Source organism: Pelophylax lessonae (genome assembly GCF_965119305.1).
Source record: "Pelophylax lessonae genome assembly, chromosome: 3".
NCBI classification, from domain to species: Eukaryota; Metazoa; Chordata; class Amphibia; order Anura; family Ranidae; genus Pelophylax; species Pelophylax lessonae.
In genome coordinates, this window is record NC_138770.1 from 61,042,529 (window position 1) to 61,066,762 (window position 24,234).

General features: G+C 47.2%; 1 protein-coding gene across 1 annotated transcript in view; it reads left to right on the forward strand.

Annotated features, from left to right (window-relative positions):
* Positions 1–24,234, forward strand: part of EFR3B (EFR3 homolog B) — a 340,255-nt gene that overhangs the window by 312,255 nt on the left and 3,766 nt on the right. The window contains exons 20-22 of the mRNA XM_082251134.1: positions 4,942–4,990; positions 17,410–17,516; positions 22,706–22,755. Of these exons, the coding sequence (XP_082107260.1) occupies positions 4,942–4,990; positions 17,410–17,516; positions 22,706–22,755 (206 nt within the window). The remainder of the gene's footprint in view (positions 1–4,941; positions 4,991–17,409; positions 17,517–22,705; positions 22,756–24,234) is intronic.

Below are 24,234 nucleotides of genomic sequence, written 5' to 3' on the forward strand. Positions count from 1 at the left end.
GCACAGAGCGGCCCCGATCCTCCTCTTCTCGGGTCCCCCGGCAGTGCTCCTGGCTCCTCCTCTTCTGCGTGTGTTTGTTATGAAGGCACGCCGGTTAATTTACTAAAGGCAATAGGACTGTGCACTTTGCAAAGTGAAAATGCACTCTGCAAGAGGACTTGCTCCAGAGTTAGTAAATGAGCAAAAGCTCTGCTGACTTCCATCATCCAATCATGTGCAAGCAAAAATGCTGTTTTTACTATTTTCCTTGCATGTATTGGGTACTCTTTGCAAAGTGAAATTTTATGTCATTCACTAAGCTCTGAGGCAACTGCACTTTGCAAAGTGCACAGTCTTTTTGCCTTCAGTAAATCAACCCCACAGTAGCTGCGCACTCCCGAGCTACGTAGCTCTATAGACTTGCGCAGCTGGACTTAGCCCCGCCTCCACTTCCTCCTCACTGTATTTGATTGACAGCAGAAGGAGCCAACAGCTGCTTGAGGCCTTGTGTGAAGAGGAAGAGAGGGGAGGAAGTGATGTAGCTGTGCACAGTGTTGGATCTATTCTCCCTTCTCTTCCCCTTCACACATTGGAAGGCAGAGAAATAGAAAACGTTTTTTACCTTAATGCAAAGAATGCATTAAGGTTAAAAACATTTTAAGCTTTAATGTCACTTTCGGCTTAAAATAAAGGTTACAGTATATCTAAATGCAAAAAAAACAAAATGTAATCTATTGCAGTTTACTAGTTCTTGGTTGTGGTGGCTGCATTGGTTTTCTCTTTTCAAGCTAGGAACATTTCGAGCAAATACAGAAATGCCTGCTAATCCGGCCAGAGATCCAGTGTCCTTGTCACTTCCTGTGTGGTGCACAAAAGAACATGTTTCTTGTTTGCTATCTTCTGTAAACTACCAATTCCCCCCCAAGTAATGAGGATGAAGAGATAATATATGGACATGTTTGTAGTCCATATCAGGAGAGCAGTTTAGGACAGTGATGGCCAACCTTGGCACCAGGGGCAGGCTGGCAACTTTCAGCCCAGGGGGTACAAACCAGAGGCCCATGGTGCAGCGACTCGGCCCCCCTCCCACTCTCCCTCTTCCTGTCCTCCTCCTGACCCCCCATTCCAGGCTAAAGCCCTGCTCCAGGTACTCTCTACTCTCTGGCTAAATCCGGGTTCTAGACCTGGCCAGCAGGGGGCGGTTGGGGGGAGCCCAGGACAGGGGAAGAGGAGGGCCTCAAGTGGGGCATGTAACCGGCCTCTGCTCAGACACAGTTTACACCACCAATGCTGGCGGGGAGGTCTGCGCTCTGTCCTTGTCTTCATCCCGCACTCGGTAGGTCAATGGCAGAGACTTTTTACTTCTCTTCACCAGAAATCCTTTAGGCATGTCTGTGGCAGGAGCGGTGCAGCCTTTTTACAGGTCATCAGAGTGGCGCATGGGGCAATTGCCCCCCTGCCCCCTAGCCCAGTCCTCCTCTGCTTGGCACCCCAGATGTTTTGAAACTACATTTCCCATGATGCTCAACTACACTGTAGAGTGCATAAGCATCATGGGAAATGTTCCAAAACATCGGGGGTGCCAAGGTTCGCCATCACTGGTCTAGGGTGACAGCCATGACTCCCTCTGTAGATACAGTGAAGGAGTGACATAGCCTACAAGGGAGCGGGAAGTGTGGTATTTGCAGGATTACCAGGAGAAAATAAAGCAAGCTTGGAAAAAAGAAAACTACTGCAGCCACCACACATAGGAGACTAGAAAGCTGCAGTGTATTACATTTATTTGTTTTGGGTTTAGATACACTTTAAGCTTACAATACAGAGTTAAAGAATTTCTAAATTCAAAAACAAGCAGACTATATTGCAGCTTACCTGATCCTGCCAGAAATGCTGCGTTCTTATGACTTCCTGTAAGCTGTAAAGAAGCACAAACATTTTTATCTTTACCATGTACTACTAGTCCTGTCATGTCACCATGCATGTAATGGAAATGAACAAAAGCAGACATGTTTAGGGTCCAGCCTGGTAGACAACCATCCCTTCATAGATACACTGTATCCCTTCATAGATACAATGTATCCCTTCATAGATACAATGTATCCCTTCATAGATTCAATGTATCCCTTCATAGATTCAATGTATCCCTTCATAGATACAATGTATCCCTTCATAGATTCAATGTATCCCTTCATAGATACACTGTATCCCTTCATAGATTCAATGTATCCCTTCATGGATTCAATGTATCCCTTCATAGATACAATGTATCCCTTCGTAGATACAATGTATCCCTTCGTAGATACAATGTATCCCTTCATAGATACAATGTATCCCTTCATGATACACTGTATCCCTTCATAGATACACTGTATCCCTTCATAGATCCAATGTATCTCTTCATAGATTCAATGTATCCCTTCATAGATACACTGTATCCCTTGTGACAGGAAGTCAGGTAAATCTGTGGATGTTGTCACAGACATGAGATACATTTCCACCTGGTTTAGAAAATTCACCAATTACTATAGGGCAGTGATGGTGAACCTTGGCACCCCAGATGTTTTGATACTATATTTCCCATGATGTTCATGCACTCTGCAGTGTAGTGGAGCATCATGGGAAATGTAGTTCCAAAACATCTGGGGTGCCAAGGTTCGCCATCCCTGCTATAGGGTGTCGGCTGCAGAGGTAGCCAGAAAGGTGTAAGGACGTTGAAAAGACTTCAGCTGTTCAGGATGAGGCAATTAAGGCCTCTATAAGTTATCCAGAGGATGATTACTGATCGCTGCCTCCTGAAGCTGTGTGAGTATAGCAGAGCAGTGAGCTGAATGCCTCCTGAAGCGATGTGCGCTGAGGAGAGCAGTAAGACTGAAGACTTCTCAAGGTGAGGTCATGGATTGTTTCTGTGTGAAGAAAAACAAATGGATGTTTTCTGTGTGAAGAGAAAATAAATGGACTATTGATTGTCTGCTGTATGATCAGCAGTGTCTGCCCAGCAGTAGGTTGGGACAGACTCCCTAGGTAGGTTCCTGTGTGTGAAGGTAGACGCCCACAGTGGCCAGGGTTTATTTTATTTTATGTTTGTTTTGAATTATGCTGTTTTTGATGCTTGCACTTGTGTGGAGAAAATTGCAAGAATAAACCATAGACTGTTGTTTTCACCTACTCCTCGGCTATCTCTCTGTGTAACGAACCCCCCCAAGGGGTCACCCTCTCTCACACCCTTCATACATTCAATTTATCCCTTCATAGATACACTGTATCCCTTCATAGATTCAATGTATACTTTCATATATACAATGTACCCCTTCATAGATTCAATGTATCCCTTCATAGATACAATGTATCCCTTCGTAGATACAATTTATCCCTTCATAGATTCAATGTATCCCTTCATAGATACAAGGTATCCCTTCGTGGATTCAATGTATCCCTTCGTAGATTCAGTGTATCACTTGGTAGATTCAATGTATCCTTTCATAGATACAATGTATCCCTTCATAGATACAATGTATCTCTTCATAGATACAATGGATAAATCAGTATAGACACAAATGGGAAGGAAGTGTGTTACTGGCGTGATCACCTGGTGAAAATAGCGGAAAGAAAAAAGAAAATCATGCAGCTACCACATGGACTGATAAGATGCAATATACTGTATTACAATTTTGTTCTTGGGTTTGATTAGTCTTTACCCCTTGATGTCCGGAAGGTTTACCCCCATCATTTTAGGCCAATTTGTATTAAAAAAATCCCAATAAACATATATTGATTGGTTTGCGCAAAAGTTTTACCGTCTCCAAATTATGGAATAGTATAGTGGGACTGCAATATTTCGGCGGACAACCGGACACTAACTGACACTTTTGATGGGAACCAGTGACACTAATACAGTGATCAGTGATAAAATATGCACGGTCACTGTACTAATGACACTGGCTGAGAAGGGGATTAACATATAGGGTGATCAAAGGGTTAACTTTGTGCCTAGCCAGTGTTTTACTATACTATATGTGCTGCTTTTACTCAGGGAAGTGATGGACTTTATTCCCTGCTTTGCAGGGACACAAAAACCATTCTTTGACACGTCAGAGCGGAGCTTTGCCTTATTTACATAGGCAGAGCTCTGTTCTATGTCTCTGTTCAACAATCGGTGGATGCCGGCAGACATCCAGTTTCCAGCACCCACAGATCGGCATCTGCTGTGAATAATCACAGTAGAAGCGGGCCTGCTGGCAGCGTGCGCAGGCGCCCCCTAGGCAGAAGTGCAGAATTACCTATATGTACATGATTCCACACAGGAGGGCTTCTCTGTAATAGAATATCTGCTATAGGGCGGTCCTGAAGTGGGTAAATCAAGCTTAACTCTGATCGTGTAAGGCATTGCCCACCAGAACAGGTGTCTTTTTCGGGACAGTTCCCCTTTTTTCCTATTCTGGTATTAGCCCTTAACATTTTGGATTTCCCATTATTTCCTGTCCCAATAAAAAATTGTCATCAAGACAATTATTAGGGGAAAGGATCTCACCAGCAGAGACAAAAATTGGGCTTTAGGCAGGCCAAAGATTACGCAATTTTCTTTCCTTGCTTGATTCCCCCATTAACAAAGTTGGTGTTGATAAGGGAAATCCCTCCCATGGAGCTATTGTGTTCTCCCAGCGGGGGGGCGGGGATGCCGTCCCTGCCAGGAGAACACAATTATTATAACTTGGGGCTATAGCCACTGGCAGTAATTGCATGATAGAAATCCGACATGTTGGTGCCCATAGATGGATCAAATCTTGACCAGCTGAGATTGGAACCATCTCTGGCCTTTTTTGGATACACTATATATTTTTTTTTTTTCATCATATGTATACTCTACCTGGTTTGATGCTGCAGGTATGTTTTGTCACTAAGAGATTCTCATATTGTTGCTTTTTCTTTTAACCATAGTGAAGTATTTTCATTTTCTCTCATCAGAAAGCTCCAGCAGAAGAGATAACCTTTGAGACATTAAAAAATGCAATAGGTGAGTGAACCTATCACGTGATCAACTCATCATGTCAGTTTTGCTGCAGCAGGCTCTATCCATGGTACAGATGCGCCACTTTACAGGCAGACTAAAAAATGCTGATATTTTTGTTGATTTTTTTTGTAAAAATGTGTTTACACTTGGCGACCACATGCGAAAATTTTTTACAGCGTCTCTTTACTGAACTTTTATAAGTTTTATCTTACCAATGAAAAATGTCTCACTCTTCACAATCACGCCTTATTCATGGCAGCACCTATTTCTCTTACGTCCTCCGACAGTCGCCGCCTCTTCATATTCGTCACATATGGGGTATTAGACTTTGCTCCGAAGGAGTAGCTAGGCAACAGAATATGTTAACAATAAAGCTTTAACATATCCCACCCTCAAGGGGTGGTCCCCTCAGTCAATACCCTCCTACTTCCTGCAACCATATCTCAGTTTTAATGTCTAGCTTGTCAGGAGTGGCTGGCTCTCTCTGTGCTGGGACTTTTTGTCCCAGACTCTTTCTTCTTTTTAATATTTTGTTTGAGTTTTCTCTCTACCTTTACTTAGCTGTTATTTTTGTCAGCATTAGTTAGTTCTTCGGACGAAGAGGATCATGCGGACTGGGTCTCGGGCTGATCCCCCTGGTCGCAGGTCGTGGGTCAGTGGCTTCCCAGTCTGCCATCGAGCGTTCAGCCAGGTAACGCTCCTGGCACAGTGAACGACCCATCCCTGTTCGGTGCAGGGATGATTGGTGAGGTGGCTACCTCACCGGACGCTGTGCGGTTTCTTAACCGCCATTGTGTGCGTCTTGAATTGCGACTCTCCCTGCCTCATGTGCAGTGGCTTGTTCGCCTGTGCGGGTTCCCCACGCCATGTGAGGTAAGTGTATCTATGTGGGGACCTGTCTGTCTGGGGGGGGTCTCAGTCTGGGACTGTGTAACCTGCCTTTGAATCACACTGCTTGTCTCCCTATCTCTCGGCTGCATGCTGTGGGCTGCAAGGGGGGGGGGGGGAGCTGTATGACACTGAGTGTGTCAGACTGGGCTGTGTGGGAAGCTGTGTGCTGTGGGGCATGTTTTTAATGGCATGTTGGGGCATATACAGCGATCGCTGCGGCGATCTAACATGTATCCATATAATGGGATGAAATTGTGTGTGTTTTTATGCACTGTGGAGCGGCGATTTCGGCGCCAAACGACGCCATTTTACCGGCGCCCGCTCCGGCCGCATGGTTTACATGCACGGCGGCCATTTTCTTGTAGCCTCCATAGGCTTACATAGAGCGCCCTGGCAGCATCACTTCCTCTTTCCTGGAAGCACCGATCGAGGCAGCAGCAGCAGCGGAGTCTCCTCAGGTTTTATCCTTCTATTCCTGTGTTCCATTGCCTGTATTCAGTCTGTATATCCCCTGTGGGGGTCTCGTTGTGCCTGAGTGTGGTGCGGTGGGCTGCGCTTGCCGCGCTTGCTGAAAGGGGGCAGTTAACCCTTGGTTGTCTGGCATACAGGGGCAATGGATTCTCAGGAGGGCAAGTTTCCCACAGTATTGGTGGAAAGCCAGGGGACCGCTGTTTCCCCCCCAGGGGGGGATTTAGCCACTATTGTGGCTGGCCTTGCTGCCCAGGTGCAAATGCTAGTGGCTGCTCAATCTACTAAACGGCCCAGAGTTGCTCTGTCCTCTGATTCTGAGGGTGAAGGTGATGGGGCTGTTCTGGCAGGGACCCCCCTATCGGGGTCCCGCTCCTCTCTTGATCTAGTGGGGTCTGAGGTAGAGGCTGAAGTTGAGGGGGTTGATAATTCTCCCCCTGGCTCGCCTGAAGAGCTTGCAATCATGGATGAGTTGATTGCTTCCATTAAGCAGACGCTGCGTTTGCAGGACGAGGTGTGTCCCCCAGCTGCCTTGGCGGCGTATGGGACGCAGAGAAAACGCAGGACGCCGCAGGTTTTTCCCTGCAATGCTGATTTTCAGCGCGCTGTTAAGGACCAATGGCGCGATCTGCGCAAGCCTTTTGCGGTTCCAAGTAAATTTAAGCTGCGTTATCCTTTCTCGCCTGCCACTGATGAACGGTGGTGTGTGCCTCCACCAGTGGATCATGCAATTGCGGTTTTGAACAAAGCCACTGCGATCCCTGCAGAGGGATCCCCTGTTTTCCGTGATGCCACGGATAGGAGACTGGAGTCTCTTGCCCGTCATACTTATTCTGTTACGGGTTCTATGCTTAAGGCTCTGTTTGCTTCTCTCATGGCGGCCCAGGCGATCGCAAGTTGGACGCAGATGCTTAGGCGCGTCCTAGTGGCCGATTCGGCCTCGGCGGCGACCCTGGATATGGTGGATCAAATCCACCAGGGTGTCATGTATCTGTGTGATGCGGACTTGGACCTGATTCCGTTGGCTGCACGTGTGCACAGCGTGGCGGTGTTGTCTCGCCGCCTGGTTTGGTTGAAATGTTGGTCGGTGGACCAATCTTCACGTAAAACCTTAGCCAATCTGCCTTATGATGGGTCTCGCCTTTTTGGGGAGTCCCTGGATGTGTTGATTAAGGGGATTACCGGGGGTAAGAGCACTCTCTTGCCCCATTTCCCCAAGGCTAAGGGGGCTTCTGGGAAGAAGCATGCGAGTTTTCGGCCCCCTCAGGGGTCCTTTCGTGCCTTTCGGCCGCACTACAAGGGCAAACCGTTCAAAGGCCAAGGCTCTCAGAAGAAGCCCTGGTCTGGGAAACAGAAGTCCGGCCAATCCGGACCTGCGGCCCATAACAGTTCGGCCTGAAGGGGCGCCCTCACCCAGTTTTGGGGTGGGGGGACGCTTGCTCGGTTTTCTTCAGCCCTGGTTGGCCCGTGTGCGGGACAGATGGGTTCTGGAAATCGTTCGATCTGGTTACAAGATCGAGTTTCTCTCTCGGCCGGAGAGCAGATTTTTTCCCTCAAATCTACAACTGTCTCCAGAGCGCCTGCGGGATCTGCACCTGGCGGTGCGGGACCTGAGGGCTCAGGGTGTGGTGGTTCCGGTGCCTCATCGGGACAGATTTCGGGGGTTTTATTCCAATCTGTTCACCGTGCCCAGGAAGGAGGGCAAGGTTCGTCCGATTCTGGACTTGAAAGCTCTGAACCGCTCTGTGCGGGTTCGCAAGTTCCGCATGGAGTCCCTGCGCTCGGTGGTGGCTGCCCTGGTTCCGGGGGAATTCATGGCCTCCATCGATTTGAAGGATGCGTACCTTCACATCCCCATATTCGAGGGGCATCAGAGATACCTTCGATTTGCCATTGCGGAGGATCACTACCAGTTCGTGGCGTTGCCCTTTGGGCTCGCCTCGGCTCCGCGGGTCTTCACCAAGGTGCTTGCACCGGTTCTGGCATTATTGAGGGCCCAGGGCATTTCTGTCCTGGGGTATCTGGACGACATTCTGATTCGGTCTGCGACCGGTCAGGGTCTGGAGAAGGACCTGTCTGTCACAATGCAAACTCTGCAGGAGTTCGGTTGGACGATAAATGTTCCAAAGTCGACACTGAGTCCGTCGGTTCGTCTTCCCTATCTGGGAATGATACTGGACTCGGTGCAGGCGAAGGTCTTCCTGCCGGAAGACAAACTCAGGACTCTTCAGGAGGAAGTCAGGTTCCTCAGGGACGTTCCACACTCGTCTCTGCGGACGTGTATGAGATGTCTGGGATTGATGGTCTCGGCCTTCGAGGCGATTCCTTTCGCTCAGTTTCACACGCGGGGTCTCCAGGCGGAGATCCTGTCCAAGTGGGACGGGCGACCTCAATCTCTGGATCTTCAGATCTCGTTGAGTCATCGCACCAGGGAAAACCTTCTGTGGTGGCTCCAGTCCCCGTTGGTGTCCGGGGGCAAGTCGTTTCGTCCGATCTCGTGGACGATAATCACCACGGATGCCAGCCTGTCGGGCTGGGGTGGTGTTCTGGGCGTTCTGTCCGCCCAGGGGACCTGGTCGGAGGGGGAGTCTTCCCTCCCGATCAACATTCTGGAATTACGTGCGATAAGGCTCTGTCTTCATCGCTGGACGGACCGGCTGCAGGGCTGCCCGGTTCGGGTGCAGACGGACAATGCCACGGCGGTGGCCTACATCAACCACCAAGGGGGCACCGGGAGTGCCCGAGCGGCTCGAGAAGTGGCCGACATTCTGTCTTGGGCCGAGACTCATGTCCCGGCGATAACGGCGGTTCACATTCCGGGAGTGGAGAACTGGCAGGCGGACTATCTGAGTCGCCAGACCCTGGATCAGGGGGAATGGTCTCTCCATCCGGCTGTCTTCCAGATGTTGTGCGCGAAGTGGGGTCTTCCAGATGTGGACCTGTTCGCGTCTCGCCTCAACTACAAGGTGAAGAGGTTCGTGGCAAGGACGCGCGACCCTCGGGCAGACGCGTCGGACGCGTTAGTGGCCCCGTGGCATCAGTACAGGCTGATGTACGCTTTTCCACCGATTCAGTTGCTGTCCAGGTTCCTTCGCAGGTTACACTCGGAACGCAGCACGGTGATTCTTGTGGCACCGGACTGGCCTCGCCGGTCCTGGTACGCAGACCTCGTGAATCTGGCGGTCGACGCCCCCTGGCGTCTGCCTCTTCGAGACGATCTACTGTCTCAAGGACCGATTTACCATCCTGCTTTACAGTCGCTGGCTTTGACGGCCTGGCTGTTGAGACCGAGGTCCTGAAGGAGAAGGGTCTCTCTCCAGAGGTCGTTCATACCTTGATTAACGCGAGGAAGTCTTCCTCGGGAAAGGTTTATTACCGTACTTGGAAGGCCTATTTTGCCTGTTGTGAGTCCAGGGGGTTTTCACCCCGCACGTACTCGGTTTCCCGTGTGCTGTCTTTCCTTCAGACGGGTGTCGATCAGCGTTTGGCGCTGGCCACGATAAAGGGTCAGGTGTCTGCGCTGGCCGTTCTGTTTCAACGTCCCGTGGCTTCCAACTCCTTGGTTGGCACTTTTATTCAGGGTGTGCGGCATCTGGTTCCTCCTAGGAGGGATCCTTTGCCCCCCTGGGACTTGAATCTAGTTCTTTCTGTGTTACAACGTGCTCCTTTTGAACAGATCAGGGAGATCTCGTTGTCTCTGTTGTCCAAAAAGGTCGCCTTTTTGGTGGCGATCACTTCGGCTCGCAGAGTGTCGGAACTGGCGGCTTTGTCCTGCAAGTCTCCGTACCTGGTTGTTCATTTGGATAAGGTGGTCTTGCGACCTAATCCTTCTTTTCTGCCGAAACGAGTTTCGGAATTCCATCTTAACGAGGATATTGTTTTGCCTTCGTTGTGCACGAAGCCTAAACATCCAAAGGAGGTGAGATTGCACTCTCTGGATGTTGTTCGGGCGATTAGGGTTTACCTTAAATCGACTGAGTCTTTTCGTAAGACGGACTCCTTGTTTGTTCTTCCAGAGGGTCCTCGGAAGGGCATGGCGGCTTCGGCCTCTACCATCGCCAAATGGATCAGGCAGACCATTGAACAGGCCTATGCCTTGCAGGGGAAGGTTCCCCCTGTGCCTGTGAAGGCGCACTCTACTAGATCACTGAGTACGTCTTGGGCCTGCCGTCATGGGGCTTCTGTAGCCCAGGTGTGTAAGGCGGCGACTTGGTCGACCGTGCACACTTTCACAAAATTCTACAAAGTAGATGTTCAGGCATCGGCGGATGCTTCCTTTGGCCGCAAGGTTCTTAGTGCGGCTGTTCCATAGGGTCCCTTGTTGGGGACTCCTGGCTGTTGGGATATCTTTGTATTCCCTGGTTTTTTTGTCTTTTCCTGGGTTGTTGCTCCTGTTGAGCACTTATTTTTGCTGTTGCCCAGCTGGTTTCCTTCCTTTGGTAAGGTTCCTTTCTTTGATGTGGAGACTGCGTTGCCTTTCGGCGCGGATGCGTTTCCCACCCCTCATGTTTGCACTGCTTTGGGACGTCCCCATATGTGACGAATATGAAGAGGCGGCGACTGTCGGAGGACGTAAGAGAAAACGGAATTTTTGTAAAATCTTACCTGTAAAATTCCTTTCTCTGAGTCCTCCGACAGTCGCCGCCCCCGCCCCTCTTTTGGGGTTTGAATGTATACTCTACTGCTATTCCACTAAAACTGAGATATGGTTGCAGGAAGTAGGAGGGTATTGACTGAGGGGACCACCCCTTGAGGGTGGGATATGTTAAAGCTTTATTGTTAACATATTCTGTTGCCTAGCTACTCCTTCGGAGCAAAGTCTAATACCCCATATGTGACGAATATGAAGAGGCGGCGACTGTCGGAGGACTCAGAGAAAGGAATTTTACAGGTAAGATTTTACAAAAATTCCGTTATTTGTGAGCAACTATTTTCAATAATGAAGCACACAAAGGGCAAAATTAGAACCAAAATATTTGATGAGCACCTTGAGAATGTATTGAGAAATGCTACTCCATCCATCCAACCAGATATTGATGCCTTAGTTTATCAAAAACAGTGTCAAATACCGCACTCGTTTTATGTTGTCCTCTTTTACTTTATATAATAAAAAATATTACAAAAAAAGTTTTATTTCTCAGATAGGTACATTATCCATATCAGTGATCATTAACTTGTGATCTGCCTGACTTGTTGTGCCCATCAACTCTCCTTATTGATAGTGCATTTTATGTGTGACCCAGGAAGGTCAAAAGTTTGGACACCTCTGCCTTAACCTGTAGAATGGAGAGTATTCTCACATGAAGGCACAGAGCCAAGACATTATTGCAGCACTTTAATGTGCCTGCATGCAGATAGTTGAGAGTACGCAAATTCACACTTTGTGTGGTCAGGCTGGTACAAACAAGGTCCCATTGAAGATGCTGGGGGCTAATAGTATGTACTCCAAGGAAATGATCACCTGATCCTAAAAGCCCATGTACCACTGCCAACTACTGTCAAGGGGCAGAGAGAGCATGACAATGCGGTATGGTAGGACTTAGCAGTTACCAATAAAAAAAAATGTCTAAAAAACGTAAACTGGATAATTTTCAACATGAATTCACAAAATACAAAACTGGTTTAATTTTATGTTATAGAAAACACAGCAGGAGTTTGTTTCTGAACATAAGTGAAAACTGTAACAGTTAGACCTAAAAGAGATTTTATATGATGGCAGGGAATGGAGAATCCAGTAGAGGGCACTTGATGCAGTTCTTCTTTGTTCCATGCCTGCTAGTGTATTCTGTGAAGGATCATATGGAGAATCAAAAGCCATAACAACATTAGCTTAGCCAAAACCAAAAGTTGTCCTGTTAGTTGTTAGTTTTCTACTAGAGTTATAAGATCTTCCTGCATAGGTTTTATACTGCAATAAATACCCAGCGGTGATAAAAGCATGCTGCACTTCACCCACAATGCACAAATCTAAAGTTGCCGTCTAAAAATAGGAAAAACGTATTTGGTTTAAAGTATCTAATTGATTCTTCACCCATCATCACAAGACCTTCATCGTCCCTGTCGCCAATCAACCTCATCCCAGGACCTTTGTCTCTATCACCAATCTACCTAATCCCAGGGCCTTCATTGTCCCTTACCACCAATCTTCATCTGACCCTACCACCAATCCCCCATGTCATCAATATTACTTCATCTTAGAACCTTCATCTTTCCAAGTCACCAATCTACCTCATCACAGAGTCTCTGTCTTCCCATGTCGCCAATCTCACCTCATCCTAGAGCCTTTACCTGCCCATGGCACCAATCTCGCCTCATCCCAGAGCCTTCGTCTTCCCATGTCGCCAATCTTACCCCATCCCAGAGCCTTCATCTTCTCGTGTCACCAATCTCACTTCATCCCAGAGCCTCGTCTTCCTATGTCACCAATCTTATCTCATCCCAGAGCTTTCATCTTCCCATGTCACCAATCTCGCCTCATCCCAGAGCCTCCATCTTCCCCATCACCACTATTACCTCATCCCAGAGCCTTCATCTTCCCATGTCACCAATCTCACCTCATTCCAGAGCCTTCATCTTTCCATGTCACCAATCTTACCTCATTCCAGAGCCTTCACTTTCCCATATCACCAATCTTACCTCATCCAAGAGCCACCATCTTCAGCTGTCGCCAGTTTACCTCATCCCATAGCCTCCATCTGACCCTGTCATCAATGTTACCTTATCCACAAGCTCTCATCTGACCCTGTCACTAATCTTACCTCACCCCAGAGCAGGGGAGGGCTGGCAGCCTTAGGTCTGGGGGGCAAGTCCAGTCAAGTGGCCCACTGAACCACCGAATGAGCTCACCATCCATCTGCTCCACATTGCCTGCACAGAGAGAGAGAGAGAGAGAGAGAGAGAGAGAGAGAAAAAAAGAGACCACTAAACATTGTGCAGGCTATGTGGAGCGGTCTCTCTCTCTCTGTGCGGGCAGCGGTAACTCTCTGTGCGGGCAGCGTGAAAGCGGTCACTCTCTGTGGGGGCTACTCTCTGTTTGGGCAATCATGTGGAGCAGTCTCTAAGAGACTGCTCCACATGATTGTCCCAGAGAGAATGAGAGAGCCTGCCCCTTCCCCACACTCAGTACACAGACCAAAGAGACTGCAGGAAGATGAAGACTAAAGTCTTGGCAGTCACTGCTGCCACACTAATGCCCCGTACACATGCAACGATTGTTGGCCGTAAATTTTCGGCCAACGTCCGATCGGCCGATTGTTGGCTAGTTAGTATGATGCTTCCGACAACCGACTACGACTTTTGCGGCCGAACAAAATCTGGTGTGCAGACTATAAAATTTTTGTTGGCCGTCAACACAACAGCCGATTTTCTGTCAGTCAGTACAGAATCCGGCAGACAAAATTCAGATGAGCAAGACTGGGAATGCTCAGAAAAGAAAAAACACACGGAAAGTAAACCAGCACATGACATCACTTCTGAAGTAGATTTTTGTTGGCCGAGAAAATTTGTGTGCAGTCTAGAGCACATTTCAACCAACACAACAACACTGGACAAAAGACGGCCGATCGGTCGGCCGATAATCGTTGCGTGTGTACGAGGCTTAAGGCTACTTGTGGAGTTTGGATCTTCTCTGGTGAGTGAGCAAGCCAAGCAAGCAGTGTAGCCGAGAGTCACAGTTAGGCTCCGTTCACATGTAGGCGTTTTAGGGCGTTTTTGGGGAGTTTTTCTGCTCTAGGATCAGCTCTCAAAACGCCCAACAAGACAAATCCTATTCATTTTAATGGCCCCTGTTCACATCTGAGCGTTTTGATGCTGTGAGCAAAACGCCCAACGCTCAAAAAAGTACATGAGCTTCTTTTTGGGCAGATTACAGGCGTTTTCCATTGGTCTCTATTAGGGCTGCCACGACTCGTCGACTACAAAAATTCGTCGAAGTGCGTGAAAGGCGTCGACGCATCACGCGTGACGTCACATGCCCCCTGCTCGCATTGCTGGCCGGGCCGCTACATTGATTGGGGCCTCTGCAGGCTGCACTGCCCCGCCCCCCGCTGCGCTCCAGTCCAGAGTGTCTGTGATCGGCATGACGTCCCGGAGGTGAGCGACGCTCTTCACACTGAGGCAGTGATGTGGTTGCAATGCTCTGCAGGTGATTGTTGCCACATTTTTTACATTTGTTATAAGGGCGGACAGGGACTTTACCATACAGAGAAGTCTCAGTCTTTGTTCTATGAAGTGTAATAGAACGCCATGTGACCCTCATTTTCATCTCTCATTGGACTCAGCTGAGAGGGATTGCCTGAGACTGATCTTTATTACTTGTCAATGGACTCTGTATGGTGGATTTCCTGCGCATTTCTAGTGATTTCAGTATTTCAAACACAACTCCTGGGTAGGCAATACCCCCTCCCCCCTCAGTCACATGGCCCCCCCAACATGATTATGTATATTTTTTAATATACAAAATGTTATCGTCTCTTTAAAGCAAACCTATCCATAGAGATGCATGGAGACTGTCATCCCCAATCCACTCCTGAAGATGCAGGTTGTCTGGCTGTCACAATAAGATGATGTATATGTTTCCTATGTATATCCTGTCCCAGATAAAGGATACCATGTATTAAAGCATGAGGATAAACATGACAGCCAAGTAACCAGCATAACTGGATCACTTTTCAGAGGAGTGTAAGTGCCTGCTGTAAGTGCATACAAGCCTTTGGGCTCACGCGGTGTGCTGTGCTTTGGCTGCAGTGCTGGCACTTTTCCTTAGTTGCAGGCCCTTAGACTCTTTTAGGTTGTGCGTTTTTGCTGCATTTTCTGAAAGTCCAACAAGGAAGCAGCATGCAGCATTTTTTGTGCACTTTCAGAACATGCAGTAAAAATGTGCAGTCTAATAGGAGGTCTATGGGACTGGGGTAACATGCAGGAAGGCTGCCAGTACACCAGCATTGCAGCCAAACCCCAGCATGCCAGTGTGAGCCCAGTACATAGCATAGGGCAAGGTACTGTAACAGGCTGATAGAAAGAAAAATCTTTCTCTGCAGTGAGGGGGAGGGATTTGGGAGAGAAAGGGAGGGAGGAGAGGTTACACTCACTTACTTGGACGTTCACTCACTGGAGCTCTCTATCTGTTGAGCCGACAGCATAGTTTGAACTTTCCCGCCCGCCTCACACATTCTCCACATTCTCTTCACAGACTGCACTCGGCTGATCGGAATGTGGGCGGGCAAAGAGAGAGAGAGGTTCCAGCCTCGAGTCTAGCAGCTGTTCCTGTGGAGGAGGGAGGGGCTGGGTAGCTCCTTCGGTAATGCAGTCACTCAGCCCTGTGACAGAACACATCGCTGCCTCTGCCTGCCTCGCAGTCCTGGATGGAGTTACTTGTGTACAGCCGCACTCGGTAAACTCCGGAACTGCGCGTGCGCAGTTCTGAGCTGGGGACACAGCGGCCTTTTTTACAAAGCATCAGAGCAGCCCAGGGGGAAAATGCATCCCTTCCCCCCGGCCCAGTCCGCCCCTGCCCCAGAGCCTTCATCTGACCCTGTCATCAATTTTACCTTATTCAAAAGCCTTCGTCTGACCCTGTCACTAATCTTACCTCATCCCAGAGCCTTCATCTGACCCTGTCACCAATCTTACCTCATCTCAGACCCTTTATCTAACCTTGCCACCCATCTACCTCATCTCAGACCCTTTATCTAACCCTGTCACCCATCTACCTCAACCCAGAGCCTTCATCTGACCCTGTCAGCAATCCTACCTCATATCAGAACCTTCCCTTAGCTCAGACCCTTCATCTGACCCTATCATCAATATTACCTCATCTCAGAGCTTTTATCCAACTCTGTCTCCCAGATATTGCAGAAGAAATCAACTCTACCAAACAAACATTTTTGGACTCTTGTGCTGGTCAGTTTTGGAGGCCTTGACATAAGTGGTACTCTCATAATTTTTTTTTTTTTTGTGGTAGCCTGTCCTTCAAGGTTTAACATGTTGTGTGTTCAGAGATTCCATACTACACACAACTGTTGTAAATATACAAAAAGACTAGCTGTTCCTCTTTGACCTCACTCATTATTAAGCTGTTTTTGCTCACATATCTGCCCATGGCTGGATGCTTCTGTTTTTCCCACTAATCTTTGCAGTGTATAACAATCCCCGGAGGTTAACAATTTCTGTCGTGCTGCAAACACCAACAACCACTAGCACCAACAGTCGTTCCATAGTGAGAATCCTACAAAGTGGGATCTACTGTTGAAGTTGTGCCTGAAAAAGGCAAGGAGAGGACAAATGACTAGTCATCAGCATTGCTTATGGTCTCCCTGCAGCTGACTTTTTTCCCCACTACTGACTTACCATTCTTTGTTCTGCAATGTGTCTCTGCATGAAAGTCGCCATCTTGGTAGAGGAGCAGGTTTATGCTTACTCACATCAGTGATGCCCCTCCTTATCACTGGTGATTTGATGACTAGCGGGCAAGGATCAAGAAGCAGCAGGAGAGGTAGAGGAAGGACAGATCCACAGAAAGAATAAAGAAGAAGCAGGGATATTTTAGCACTGAAAGTCATCAGGTGCAGCTTCCTCTCCAGCAAGGAAAACAGTGATCAGCACAGTAGTGACATCATCAAATTTTACTCCAAACTGGCAAAACCAGCAGTCAAAGGCAGCGATGCCTCAGATAATCTCACAATGCATCTATGAGGCTACAAAAAAGGAGAACCTAGGCACAGAAGTTCACTGCTATTTTCCAGCAGGAGTTCAAGATAAAAGGGTATTGCTTTAGCGCGCTTAACTTCTATATATTGGCTATGGGAGAGATCTTCACTTTTTAAGTCCAGGTTTCCCCTAATTAATATGTCTTCTCAATTCTAACATTCAGTCAAACAGCAACTTAACATATTCCTCATTGTTTGCATGCTTTATGTATTGAGTTGCAGCTACATCATGTGCTGCTTGATGTACATAATGAAGTGACCACTGAGCGAGGTACCAAAAATAAAACCTGCTTTGGCATTTTTTATTTTCATTGGTCCTCTTTACAAACCCTACTCACGATGTTTTACTGTTTGCAGTGGACAGTGTTGCCGTGGAAGAGCAAGAGCGCGAGCGAAGGCGGCAGGTTGTTGAGAAGTTCCAGAAGGCTCCATTTGAGGAAATCGCTGCTCATTGTGGGGCCAGGGTAAGATTAAGAAAAAAATACAAACCTTTAAGTCTCTGGTACATACGGTACCTTTTCTTTTTTTTTTTTTTAAATGATCAGCTTACAAGGAGGTCTCTGAATTAACTATTCGATGTTAGTAGAACGATCTACCTGCTGTGCAATTGTGTTCTGACAAGAGGACCGCCCCCCCGCCAGAACACACCAATCAGCACTCGTAGGCATTGGCTGAGAGCGCTGATCGGATGTCGATAACTGCTGGTTTTCCAGCATGCTCGCTCGACAAAAGCCAGTGGTGAGATCAGCTTCTGTCAAACAAGGGCTGAATGTCGGCCAGCATCTACTGTCTTAGCTGATTTTGGCTAAAGTTTGGCCCATGTGTAGAAAAAGCAGAAAGGAATGTGGAAAGGCGTAAGGATGATCTCTGGGGTCCAGAGAAAAGGGTTAATTCATCTTGCAAAAAAACGACCTATGCAGGTACAGGGCCCCTGTTAATGAAACACACAGTGCAGCTTTGACTAGAGTTGGATAATACCCTTGCTATAGGTATAGCCCAGTGATGGCGAACCTTGGCACCCCAGATGTTTTAGAACTATGTTTCCCATGATTCTCATGTACTCTGCATTGTAGTATAGCATCATGGGAAATGTAGTTCCAAAACATCTGGGGTGCCAAGGTTCGCCATCACTTGTATAGGCCATTTACATACCTCCCGAAGCCTGGTTGACTGCCAGAGATGGCATCATCCTGTCCTACCTAATTTCTAGTATGTTGCTATGACACTCCCAGCTATTATTGCTCAGTCTTACCATCACAGGACTGAGCTTTCAAACCCCTACACATGTGTGGTCCACTCTCTCCTCCTTTGCAGCATTGTTGAGCTCAGAGCTACTGTGATAGGGGAGAGAGAGCACGTTTGAGGGGGTTTAAATCAGAGAAATAGCTTACCCCTTGACGACGTCAGCCTATGACGAAACGCGTCGGATGGAGCTTACGGCGACGCACGCCACACGTGGAGGAGACACGGCGGCCATCTTGTCGGTGGGTTACGGCAGTAATAGACTGTTATGAGAGGAAACATACAACGCTTCATTATTTCTGCGATCCTGTAAGTGTTTTTTATCTTTTGCGCTGAATAAAACTTAGGAAACAGTATACACTATGAGGAGTGTTTTTGTTTTATGTTTTTTGAGCCTGAACTTGGAGGAGAGGTGATCGTGTACCATTACATGGGAGAGGAGAGGAGGGCCATACCGGACTATAATTAACATGCTGTTTATGACCTTTGTAGTGAGGGTCATGTAAGTCTGGTACGAGACGGTGTGAACTGGTTTCTGGTGGTGGTTCTCTGGGCTCACGGATCTTCACCTCTATTTGAATTGAACACTTATGGACTGTTGTTTCCCTCTATGATTTATGGACATTCTGTGAGAGCAGTTTTCAGAATAGCGCTACATTTTTATTTCCATTCTATTGATCTGCTTTTAATTCAAGATTTGTGTTGGCTGCTTTTCGTCCTATTTTTATTAATTTATTTTACGATATCAGCGCAGCAATATTGTTACATATTACTTCTGTGATGGTGGAGGTTAGCAGTAGTTGCTGCGAGTGTCTTAGCAACATCCTAGCAACAAGATAGGACAGAATGATGCCGTCTCTGGGAGTTTTTTAGCCAGGCTTCTGGAGGTACGTAAATAGCTTACACCTATTCAACTTTGGTCAAAGCTTCACAGTTTGTTTTTATTTACAGGTGCCCCTTACTTGCATGGGCCGGTTTCTGGTAAAGGCGAACTAACCCTTTAAGCTTCAGATGAGGCAGAAATATGCCAGTGAAATGAACGAACATCTGAAGCTTAAGATTAACAATGCATGTGCTTCCTTCAGGTCATATAAACATGTGCATATATCACTGAGCTCTGATGAAGGAAGGTCATGTTTGCCCCTGAAACACATTGGATTTGTTAATGTGATCATTTTATGAGCTATTAAAGCGTTAAGAACAAGAACCACTAGGAGAGAACTTGGGCAGAGGTAGGATGGGAAGAGGATATAAGTGGCAGCAGTGGGGAAGTTAGAAATTCTTTTAACCGGGGCAAACACCTAGTTCAGCGCCCCCTTCCTTCCTGAACAGGATGGTGTTAGTAGGGCAGAGGTTGGAGATGATAGGGCAGTGGACGTGTCAGTAGTTTTTCAATTTTGTATTTTTTTTTAAATATTTTTTACAACTTTATTCTTTTTTACAGTATTATTTCCTATAATTTTTTAGGAGCCCTGTTGGGGGGCTTTGGTGAAATATGAAGGGTCTAAAAAGAACTCTGATTCCTCACTTTTGAGACAGAGAAAGGGATTGAGGACAGATTCCCCAGTTCCTCTCTCTGCGGCTTCAGGGCCATCAGTCAGGTATGGGATATAGATTGTTACATTGGTCTAAGCTGGAACAATGTAACTAACTATGTGCAGTATAATATAGCCTATGCCTGGAATTATTCTTTAAATTTCCCAGGGATGTACAGTACTGCAGCCATCCCCACGGCTTGGATTCTGGGACATACAGTAGGTCAAGACACAGCCGCTGCAGGACAGCTGTCTAGAAAATGCAACTGTCCTGGCAGATCTGGGACACATTTCGCAACCATGGGTGCTTTGGCTCTGAAATTTACTGTCTAAGGCCCCTTTCACATCAAAGGTCTGATCAGGTCCGCCTGTCACTTTTTTCAGGTGGACCTGATCAGAACCTCCATTCACCCCTATGGACCAGTGGGTGTAAATGACCTTCAGTCAGTTTTTCAGGTAGACCTGATCAGAGCCTTCATTCACCTCTATGGACCAATGGGTGTAAATGACCTTCATTCAGTTTTTCAGGTGAACCTGATCAGAGCCTCCATTCACCCCCTATGGACCAGTGGGTGTAAATGACCTTCAGTCAGTTTTTCAGGTGAACCTGATCAAAGCCTCCATTCACCCCCTATGGACCAGTGGGTGTAAATGACCTTCAGTCAGTTTTTCAGGTGAACCTGATCAAAGCCTCCATTCACCCCCTATGGACCAGTGGGTGTAAATGACCTTCAGTCAGTTTTTCAGGTTGACCTGATCAAAGCCTCCATTCACCCGTATGGACCAGTGGGTGTAAATTACCTTCAGTCAATTTTTCAGGTGAACCTGATCAGAGCCTCCATTCACCCCTATGGACCGGTGGGTTTAAATGACTTTCAGTCAGTTTTTCAGGTGGACCTGATCAGAGCCTCCATTCACCCCTATGGACCAGTGGGTGTAAATTACCTTTAGTCAGTTTTTCAGGTGGACCTTATCAGAGCCTCCATTCACCCCTGTGGACCGGTGGGTGTAAATGGCCTTTACACCAGCCTATCTCCAATCCAGTCCTATAAAAAAAAGAAAAATGAAAGGACCTGCCCCCCTCCGTCTAGGCAGATGTGATTGGATTGGAGGTCAGCTGGTCTGTTTGCTCTCAGCTGCCCATAGAGCAGAAAGGGCTGTCTCCGCGCCCACTCTTTATAATCTGAATAAGCAGGGAATAAGCCAATAGGTCACATTCTGAGCAAAGTGGATTCTACCCCATGTGGAAGGGGCCTTTCGAGACAGGTGGCAAGCAGTAGGGTGAGATGTTGCTGTGGTGACATTGATAGCAGTACCAAGGACCTGGGGCAACCACAAGGGATTCAGGGCATGCTACTGCACATATCTATTATTATTGTCATTGTGACGGTGTTCACCATCACTGGAATTTATGGACAGATGGGTGATGGTTTGGATTGCTTCATATTTGTCAGCAAGGTCTCCATGTAGAAATATTGAGATTTGTTCCCATTTGCCATGAGGTCTTTGACCAGGAAGTACAACTCCTAATATGGTCATTCCAGGAAGTTCAATGAGGAGACTGACTGTCTAACAATGTTGCTTTTGTCTGAGGTGGCTTTCCATTCATCTATTGTCAAGTGTGCTAATGAACTCACCTGTTGTCTGCTAAGGGATGTATTGACACTCAGAGTAATGTGTATTGGGGGCTCGTTATGGAACCATTGTTCTGTGTCTGGCTATTGTGTACATTGATTGTCCCCTGGGGTCTTCTGTCTCATTACACATAACAGTCCTTCTACTCAAGTTATCTGACCAATCCCTGCTGACTCATTTTCAAGTCCTCATTTGCATGGCTAAGGAGGACCTGAAGGAGAACGGCATGTACTGTGCAATTGACCAATGGGAAAGCGGTTGTTGGGGGCAGGATGTTCCAAGTTCTGTATAAAAGTGTGCTGTGTGCTTCCAATAAATGGTCTTCCTGTTTGAACTTACATACAGCCTGCTTGGTGTTTGTTCTAATGGATTCCGAATGGCACATAGCTGTAGTTCGGATCCCGGAGCCTTGGTTGACCGAACCATCAGACGTTGCGATCTGCAAGCTGACTCACTAGAAACAGAGGAGTGTCGGGAGAGTGGAAGCGAGCGAGCAAGGGTCTCGTCACAGTCATTATAACATTAGGTTGCTATTGGAGATATCATCATAATCTTAATGAAGACGTGGAAAGTTGCTAAAGTGGCAATATGCACTGTGAATGTGCTTTTATATTTATTTATTTATTAGTAATATGAACATGTAGATATTTGGATTTTTTATTATAGTTAAACTATATTAATAAACCCAAATAAATATCTACATGTTCATATTAACAATAAATAAAAAAGTGCATTTACAGTGCATATGGTCAATTTAGCAACTTTCCACATCTTCATACACATTAAAATGATAGTATAATATCTCTAACAGCAACCTAATGTCCCAGTGACAATGATACTCGTCTCTATCTGAAACCTTCATCACTAGGCCCCCTTTCACACTTATGCGACTTGCCCTGCGAATTGGGACTGCAAAGTGGCATAACAAGTCGTACCCCATGATTTCCAATGAGTCCCGTTCATATCTGTGCAACTTCAAGTCGCAGAGACTTCAAAATGGTCCCTGCACTACTTTGGTCCGACTTTGATGTGACTTGAGGTCCATAGACCCTCAAGATTACACAGGCAATTTTGGCCCAGAGTGGCCACTCCAAGAAATAAATGACAGATTCTGCCATCAGAAGTTCTTGGAGGGTTTTTATCCTAAATATAGAAATTTTTCTTTTTTTTTTGCTGATTTTTGTTTATTTACTTGTAAATGACCTTCGTTTCTCCTTACACTGATTCTCTTTATTTTCCAGGCCTCGTTGCTGCAGAGTAAACTAAACCAAATCTTTGAGCTGACTATACGGTAATAATCTCTATGTATGGATTGTGAAATAAAACCTTAAAGCTGAACTCCAACAGGAAAATATGCAGATTCAATAGATTCATGAGAGCTGTATTACCTGCTAAAGGATTTATATTTATGTCTATCCAATTCTATAGAGGGGTCCTTTGTAATAATAGGGGTGGTATGGGGAGGGGGTCCTTTGTAATGATGGGGGTAGTATGTGGGAGGGGGTCCTGTGTGGTGATAGGGGTAGTATGGGGGAGGGGTCCTGTGTAATAATGGGGGTATTATGGGGGAGGGGGTTCTTTGTAATGATAGGGATAGTATGGGGGAGGGGGTCCTGTGTAATGATGGAGGTAGTATGGAGGAGAGGTCCTGTGTAATGATGGGGGTAGTAAGGGGGGGGGGGATCCTGTGTAATGGTGGGGGTAGTATGGAGGAGAGGTCCTGTGTAATGATGGGGGTAGTAAGGGGGGGGGATCCTGTGTAATGGTGGGGGTAGTATGGAGGAGAGGTCCTGTGTAATAATTACGGTAGTATGGGGGAGGGGTCCTGTGTAATGATGGGGGTAGTAAGGGGGGTTCCTGTGTAATGGTGGGGGTAGTATGGAGGAGAGGTCCTGTGTAATAATTACGGTAGTATGGGGGAGGGGTCCTGTGTAATGATGGGGGTAGTAAGGGGGGTTCCTGTGTAATGATGGGGGTAGTAAGGGGGGTTCCTGTGTAATGATGGGGGTAGTAAGGGGGGGGGGGATCCTGTGTAATGGGGGTAGTATGGTGGAGAGGTCCTGTGTAATAATTACGGTAGTATGGGGGAGGGGTCCTGTGTAATGATGGGGGTAGTAAGGGGGGGGGAATTCTGTGTAATGGTGGGGGTAGTATGGAGGAGAGGTCCTGTGTAATAATTACGGTAGTATGGAGGAGGGGTCCTGTGTAATGATGGGGGTAGTAAGGGGGGGGGATCCTGTGTAATGATGGGGGTAGTATGGAGGAGAGGTCCTGTGTAATAATTATGGTAGTATGGGGGAGGGGGTCCTGTGTAATGATGGGGGTACTATGGAGGAGAGGTCCTGTGTAATGATGGGAGTAGTAAAGTGGGGGGATCCTGTTTAATGATGAGGGTAGTATGGAGGAGAGGTCCTGTGTAATGATGGGGGTAGTATGGGGGAGGGGTTCTATGTAAAGATGGGGGTAGTATGGAGGAGAGGTCCTGTGTAATGATGGGGGTAGTAAGGAAGGAAGGGGGTCCTGTGTAATGATAGGGGTAGTCTGGAGGAGAGGTCCTGTGAAATAATTCGGGTAGTATGGGGGAGGGGTTCTATGTAAAGATGGGGGTAGTATGGAGGAGAGGTCCTGTGTAATGATGGGGCTAGTAAGGAAGGAAGGGGGTCCTGTTTAATAATGGGGGTAGTATTGGCTTTTTTTTTTTTGGGATGTTGGGGTGGAAAGCGAAATTGCTTGGGGAGGAGGGAGTTGGGCCAAGAAAATGCTTCCCAGG